Source organism: Sinocyclocheilus rhinocerous, unplaced genomic scaffold, assembly GCF_001515625.1.
Source record: "Sinocyclocheilus rhinocerous isolate Xijiao unplaced genomic scaffold, SAMN03320098_v1.1 scaffold273, whole genome shotgun sequence".
NCBI classification, from domain to species: Eukaryota; Metazoa; Chordata; class Actinopteri; order Cypriniformes; family Cyprinidae; genus Sinocyclocheilus; species Sinocyclocheilus rhinocerous.
Window position 1 is genome coordinate 326,552 of NW_015656360.1, and position 8,029 is coordinate 334,580.

Consider the following 8,029-nt stretch of genomic DNA (forward strand, 5'->3'; position numbering starts at 1 on the left):
AACTAGGCACTATAATCTCTGTAGCTAAACAGTCTACTCTCATATTCCACAGTATTCCGCTTTGTGACAACGTTGTTTGTAGATGTTCGTTCTGAAAGTCTTGGCCTTTGATACTGTTCATAAATAATAAACATCTGCAAGGTAATCGCTCTCATTTTACGATTAACACAAAGTTACCTTCACTTGTTGTTTGACGCCAAAGGACCTGACGCCTTCATGCGCTTTGGGTTTTTAACAAAAGATGGGGCGGGGTCAAGAGAGGTTTAATCATCTGATTGGCTAGAGCTGACTGCAGACAGGAGGAAAACACAGCACTGCGGCATCTGATTGGATGACAGGTTTGTATCAAAGTGAAAATATGTGCCTTGAGCTCTTTACTGTTGCCGGGGCGTCAATGGCGGAACTCCGCGGCAGAAGTTAATATGACACAAGATAGGATCGCCTAAGGTAATACAGCAAAAAACGCTTAATAATAGCATATGTTTTTGTTACAGTTTATTTTTCATTGCTAAGTTAGAGATGTTGTCTTTTCGTGAGCAGGTTTATAGGTGGAGCAGTTTGAAGAGCTTACTGTAAAACTCTGATGAGTTAAAGTGATGAGTGTTGGTGTGGCGATCCTCATACAGTAGAAGAGCCTCGTGAACTGCTGCTTTTTGAGTTTGAAAATAATTGCTAAATATTTTAGATGTTTTTCATAGCTGATGTTGATATTTACTATGTGTGCTGCTCTTCTGTCATCTGCCTTTCATTTCTACCGTTTTTGGACATGTATAAACATGTTGAGTGTGCACGGTGCATCATCATGGCCCTTAAGAGAATTACTGCACTTTACATAGCAGTCCTGTTATGCTTGGATTGGATGTTTTTATGTAAGAGCATAAGTGTAAAGCTGATGGGCAGCAGAATGCAAAAGACCTCTGATAGTTTATAAACACTTCTGTTTGTGTGTTTGTTTAAAGGGGTCATTTGATGCGATTTCAATTTTTCCTTTCTCTTTGGAGTGTAACAAGCTCTTGGTGCATCAAGAAGATCTCTTATTTACTTCATCTTAATAGAAGGGCCCTTTAAACCGTGGCCCTTATCAGTGAACGGTCACCGATTGTGAAGTAGGACACATAATCCTCAGATCAGAGACATCTCACACTGGAATTCCCAACATTGTCTTTTGGCAGCAGATTTTTATTTTTTTGCCATTGAATCTAGGTCATTCGTGTCCCTGTGAAAGTTAGCCAGTCCTCCGCTGTACTCCCTGATGGATTCACTTGTGGGAAAGGATTCTGCAAGAGTAATAGATAATGTAATTGCTTGTCTTAATGCTCTTTGCCTAGATTACTAACCCCAGTCTGGATGAGATCCCTGCTGCTAAATCAGAGGATTAGACTGTGATTTTGGAGAACCCCTCCCTTTGCCTTGATCATGAATTGTCAAAATTTGCTAAATATGCCGCTGTTGCAACTCATAACATTTTTTTAGGCATTGATCATAAGGTAGATGTTTGTGGAAACTCACAGGCTTGTTGGTGCAGGTCACATTTTGTAATTAAGTTTTCTCTCACATAGGTGTATAGATGAAAGGGTGCTTTTGAGAGTTAAGCATAGGTTCATTCTCTACTCTGTGCACTAAGGTCAGCACCTTTGTGTTAAACAAGGGTAAACTGAATAACTTGCTGCCGATCCACCTGTCCGGTATTTGAGTTCATTTACACGCATAAACAAAAAGGCATCTGTTCTCTCCTGCACAATGACACCAGTGTTATACAGGCACTATTGTACAGAAGTTGAGTTGTAGTATTGGTTCAGGGTAGTGTCTATGGGTAGGTTCAGTCATGCTTGTGAATTTAAGCCACATGGGCACATGTAAGAAAAGTGCAGTTGCTTTCATTTCATCTTCAACGGAAGTGGTTTCATTGTAGCATGCTAGCCTTAAAGGAGATTGCCTGATCAGTAAAGATGTGAGAGCTGTTTATTAACATAATACGTTTTGGTGCGAATATGTTTTTGCTTCAAGATCCAGATTTTACATCAAGTGGTGACCCAACACAGTACCTGATTTGTTTATTGTACAAAAGTAAACAAAAATGTTAACTTATTAATATTACCATGATCTGCAAAATTGTGAGCTGAGTTTGCTGAATCAGAAAATTTACTTCTTAAATGCATAAACAACAGCAGCAATGTGATCTACCAGCCTAAAGGCCTATTCAGACCAAGAATAATAACTATAACAATAAATATATTAGCATCCACACCAAAGCATGACAACGGTCTGTGTATTATTTTTGGGTTGTTCACAGATTTTGTATCTAAACTAGCACAAACAGGCACAGCAGTTTGTTGAGTGTCACACAGGCTGATGCCATCCTATCAAAAACCGTGGCTCACACTGTTGTGCTGCTCTTTGACTCACTGCTTCTATTTAGTTCTATGAGTTTATAGCACAAATCAGGTCTTGTTTTTGATACATGTAGTCTTCAGGCCAGTGATTCATTTCCACGACTCCAGTGACTTTTGCACTGCTACAACAGTTGACATGGATGTGGTTTCTCAGTGTTATAGTGTCTGAGCCTTTTAGTCATAACTATACACAACTGTATCATTCTCTTGTGCTAAACTTCAACAGATAAGGCTGTGAACGCATTGTTATGATTCAAAACACGCTTCCTCACATCCACATGATGTGGAAACGATGGCCTGATGGTTTCATAAAGTTGCTGTTAAATTTGTTATGAGCATGAAGAACAGACTCTGTTTTTTGGCCTGTGTGGACTTTCATGCTCTTGTTATTATTAGTTTAGCTTTGTTAGCGTGACATTTTCTGAAATAGGCGTGTTTTGGTTTCAGCCTTTCTCTTGAATGTTTTCTAACCCCATAAATGATAAATCCAGTCAAAGTAAAAGTTATCTCTATCAATGGGAATGTTTTCCTACACTTTTTTACCTTGATATTTGTGATTTGGCAGAGGTCAACAAGGATGTCAATAGAGGCAGAGGCGTTGCTGCAGGAGGCGAAGGAGAGCATTGAAGCAGCCCAAAACTACAGAAGCGAGCTACAGCAGAGACTGCATGGAGATTTGGGGCTTTAATGGGAAGATGAATCTGCTGTTGCTGTTATTTGAATTAGATTAATATCGAAACTCAGAACAAGCTAAAAATATAATTTTGAATCATATTACACTAAACAAAAAACTACAAGAATAGTGTCCATGTGTGTCAGTGTGCGTTTGACATTATACATTTGTTCTAAAGAGTTTTGTAGGACCGTACTGACTTAGCCTCTTCCCGGAGATCCCGTTTTGGGCTAAGTCTAAACATCCTGTGATGGGGAGTCAGCATTTCTAATCGACGCCCAAAACCCAAAGCAGCAGAGCCCTGAGGTCCTGCCTCCTCCCTCCACACACACCTCACAGCGCATTGTCACGAATAACAATATTTAGGCAGAGGATTCTGTCCTGGCTCGAAATGTTCAGATTGATGCTGATAAGACTTCAACGTATGAGGAATGATGCACGTCTCTGGACAGAAGCATTTCCTGCGTCAGCTGCAAACAAAGCGAAGTCTGGAACTTTCCACTAAGGTCGATTAATATCACCGTCTCTTTTGGGTTTCATCCATTTATCCTGCACCACTTTATCGGTGTTATTTTAGACTCTCTTCCCACTTCCTGGACAACAGGGCGTTATGTGACTCTCTGCACTGCTACTGAAAGAATAAATAGGTTTCCAACAACAAGCAATGTGTCAGTCCACACAGAAACTGCTGTGCAACGTGACACAATAACAGCCAATCAGAATATATTTCATATATATATGGTAGTATTTTAAAACAATGATATTTCACAGTGGGCGGGGCAACACAGTGTGCCACTGCAGAAATCAGGGTTGGCCAAAACTCAGAATTTAAGAATTGGCTATTTTTCTATTCATAAGTTGGAGTTTAATTTAATTGGTGACACCTCATAGAAAGTTGAATTGGAATTTGAAGTGGAATTTATCATCTGAATTATAATTTGGTGAAATTCAACAGGTAATCTAGGAAATTGTATGTTATTCAACCTTGGTCTATAAAAGTAAAAGTGTGTAGTGTTATTTTAGTATTATTTATATAATATTGTAATATTTATTAATATTTTAAATGGTCTTTTTTTCAGCTTTATTTCAATTAACAAAAACTACTAAATAGTTTTAACAATAACACTAAAATTGTATTGTGAAATGTATTAAATACAATAAAATATGGCTATTTGTGGCTATCTATCCTCAATTCAATTCTGAATGGCACACAACCCTGGCAGAAATAGAAGTAACGGAAAAAAATCCCATCTCATCTCTTTTGTTTAACCCTTGTCTCGGTCATGGCTGGTTATCATAAAAACGGATTTACATGGAGGAGTTTGCTGTTTTCTCTTTATCTCATCCCGTCTGGTTAGGACACATTGTTACAGTCAAGCCAACCCCATAGAGACAGTAATGAAATTGCTATTGATCTCACCCAGCATGCACTATTGCCTAAAATAATACAACAAAATCATCAAACACATTGTTGAAAATGCCAGAAACAATTCAGCTGCACAAAGGTAGTGGTTCCCTAAACAGTAACCAAATAATGTGACATGTGGGTGTTTTTGAGAGAGCGAGGGTAAATGATACTCCTGCTGTCTCGGTGAGGTGAGTCGGATCCTCTGTGCCAGGAAGCCTGTTGGTCAGCACAGAAGGGCTGATTCATGCCACACGTCTCCCAGGGTGGCTGTAGGATGTAAAGCCGGCCTGCTGCTCGCTGTTATCTTCAGACTTGACTTCTGGCATCTTACCCAACTTCCTCCTCCCCCCACCTCCCAGAATGCCTCATTCAGTGTGTAAACAAGGCTGTAATTTCCTGCTCTTCTTATGAGACTGTAAACTCAGAGAAGGTTTAAGCTCTCGCTCCTCACATCCTCCACAGGACAGAGAATTAAACCAAACTTTTAGGATCATTGACTAGTGATTGCATGATGCCCCACGGTACTGTGATTAACCTCACAGCGTGTGCAGCTGTCTGAGGGAGATCCCATATGTGCATCCCATCTGATATGATCATATCACTTGCTCCGTTATTCACAGCAAGGACACAACATTTGTGGTCAATCTTTGGGTCAAACTACATTATTTTTTTTCTGCATGAGCAGAGCTACTTCCAGCTTCCAGTTGTAGAGGCTCATCTGTATTGTAATTCTTCATGTATTAAAAGAACAGAAGCTTCCCAGTCAGTGGTTGAGTTTGATGTTGTATATTTCACATTAGCTGTTCTAGTCTACTTCCTCTTTAAGTTGTTACACTAGGTCTCAGCCACTGAGGCTTCCTTAAAACCTACAAATGGCCTCTGTTTCCCACACCCTGTTACCCACGAGCCAGAACATTGGAAACATACAGAGCTAAATGGCATATGCATGTTCAGGTCCAAATCTATATCAAAGTATCCTGATATTTTCACAGTACTGTATTAATATTCTCTCAGCAAACATCATTTTTAGTGTTTTTTTTTCATTATTTTATTATTATCCTGCTCAGGACCTACAGATTAAATGTAACTCTGTAGCTAGAATTCTCTCATCAAAAATTTCTATTTTTCACATTTTATATTATTATTATTATTAATCCTACTCGGGGACTATAGATTAAATGTAACTCTGTTGCTAGATATTCTCTTATTCTCTAAATTTATATTTCCATTTTTCCATTTTATTATTATTATTATTATTTGGACTGCAGATGAAAATTAGCGCTGTACTTAAATCTGGGGCAACCATGGACTGTCGATAGTATGTATTAAATAAATATAATGATTATTATTAACTAGTGTGCAGATGAACAGGGCGTTATCTTTACCTACACACACTGTGACGGCAGTCTGTCGAGTTCCATGGTGTAAATTGTCAACACGTTTCCACTGTGGTCTGTTGTGTGTGTTTCTGTCAACAGTTTTTGCCCAGGGCTTCGATTCGTTTCACTGATTATAAGGGACTATAATGAGACTTTTCCTCGTTCCAGAAATATGACTCAAGGAATTCTTAAAATTACAGAGCGTAATTTTGCCTTTAACATCTCCTTTTATGTCAGTGTGAAGATTGCTTGCGTGTGATAGTTCACTAGGTTTTAAGATATAGTGTACTGGGCCATAATTTAGTTGAAGCATGTATCAATGAACATACAAATGTTCATTGATACGTGGCATTGAAGAGCCCAAGCTAACCTTCTGTTGCAAGCACAAGTTTCATGGTCACAAGAGGAACTTTTTTTTTTTTTTTTACATTGAAAACCGCCAGGCTTCCTGTCACTCTTGGCTTCATTTACTGAAGGTGAAGCAGTTTGTCTGAAAGATGCATCAAGAAAATTGAAATGTGCCATTCACTTCTCACCACTTCCGCTTTCAGACCTACACTTCATGTACAAAACAAGACTGTGGCACATTTACGTGACTTACCAGAAGATGCCAGACAAAGTTCCTGTCTCAGTTTTATGCAACCCTCATTACGTATATGATTAAATGTACACCTTTAAATTTCTGAATCGGTTTGTTGATTTACTGTTATAGTATTTGCATTCTATAACAGTAGAATTGTATTTTGCATTCAAATCAGGCTTATTATTGAATTATCAGCTTGTTTCTTTAGACTTAAACTCAATTCAGAGAGGACTTGTTTCCTCTGACATGTTAAATTTGTACAATACTTTTTTGGGTTGTGCTGATAGTCGTATTATTATCGAATTAATATTAGGGCTTATTTGTTCCATCATTTTTCTTTTTACGTGTTTTTACAGTGTTGTGAGTTATAACCAATCAAACACTATTCCGTTATGAATGCAATGGCCAATCAGAGGCGTTCAGATGAGTCACGCCATAGTTTTGTTGTTCAGTGCGCGCGCTTGCTGACTGAATTCTGCTCTCTCGCAAATTCTCTCATAAACAACAAAGTGCAGATGTACGTGAGATGTATGTATAAGAGATTTATTCATCATACAGTGTAGACAGCTTCACTGATTAAAACGGGAGTGTTTTTTAAAGTGCATAAACTCGCACTAGACTGATGTCAGTGATGATGTTCTTTGATAATGTAAATGTTCTTTGCTCGTTTTCTGTAGCTGAGGAAATGTAAGCATTAGAATTAGTAACTTTCAATGTTTTCATTAAACTGTTATGCTAAACACATATTCAGTCATATTAAAAATATTTTATGACATGATATCCATATTCTAATTGACTAAAAAGATATAATGTGTAGTTAATAGATTACAGTAACATTAGGCTGCATGCTTTTAGCCTTACCCTGGAGTTGGTTCACTCTCCGGCTATGAAACTAAGTAAATAATTAAATAAATTAGCATGATAATATTTTGTATCGGCGATCTCACATGCTGACGATAGGACAATATGTTTCTTCTGCATATTGCCCAACACTAGTATTATATATACATATTTATTTATTTATAATAATATAAATATATATAATATATAAGCAGCAAAAAGATTTCTGAAGGATCATGTGACACTGAAGACTGGAGTAATGACTGCTGAAAATTCAGATTTGCCATCACAGGAATAAATCACATTTTAAAATGCATTAAAATAAAAAACAGTTATTGTAAATTCTAATAATATTTCACAACATTGCTGTTTTGATCAAATGTTTTGATAAAATAAATGCAGCCTTGGTCAGCATTAAAGACTTATTTCAAAAACATTAAAAATATATATATCTCACGGACCGCAAATCTTTTTACAGTAGTGTTTTTTTTACAACACTTCTCCTCATTTACCATAATTTAACATAACTACGGATCATTTTCTTGTGCTACCTGGTGCAACTTCATCAGCATCCTGTTTAAAATATCAGTTATGAAATGCCATTACAGACACCATCTGTTAATCACTGTAATTCAAACCTTGTTTAGAAAACAGTCCTGGTTAAATAGTGCACTAGATTAAAATCAAAATGTAAAAATTTCTTTTTAGGCTGTGGTTTGTGGAAATTTGGATTTATTAAGCTATATATATATA

The 8,029-nt window shown here is 37.4% G+C and overlaps 1 protein-coding gene across 1 annotated transcript in view; it reads left to right on the forward strand.

The window, feature by feature from the left end:
• The first annotated feature begins 369 nt into the window (after positions 1-369).
• The window catches only part of LOC107719981 (cytokine receptor-like factor 3), a 17,062-nt gene continuing 9,402 nt past the window's right edge, over positions 370-8,029 (forward strand). The window contains exons 1-2 of the mRNA XM_016527540.1: positions 370-447; positions 2,959-3,065. Of these exons, the coding sequence (XP_016383026.1) occupies positions 2,971-3,065 (95 nt within the window). The 5' untranslated portion in view covers positions 370-447; positions 2,959-2,970. The remainder of the gene's footprint in view (positions 448-2,958; positions 3,066-8,029) is intronic.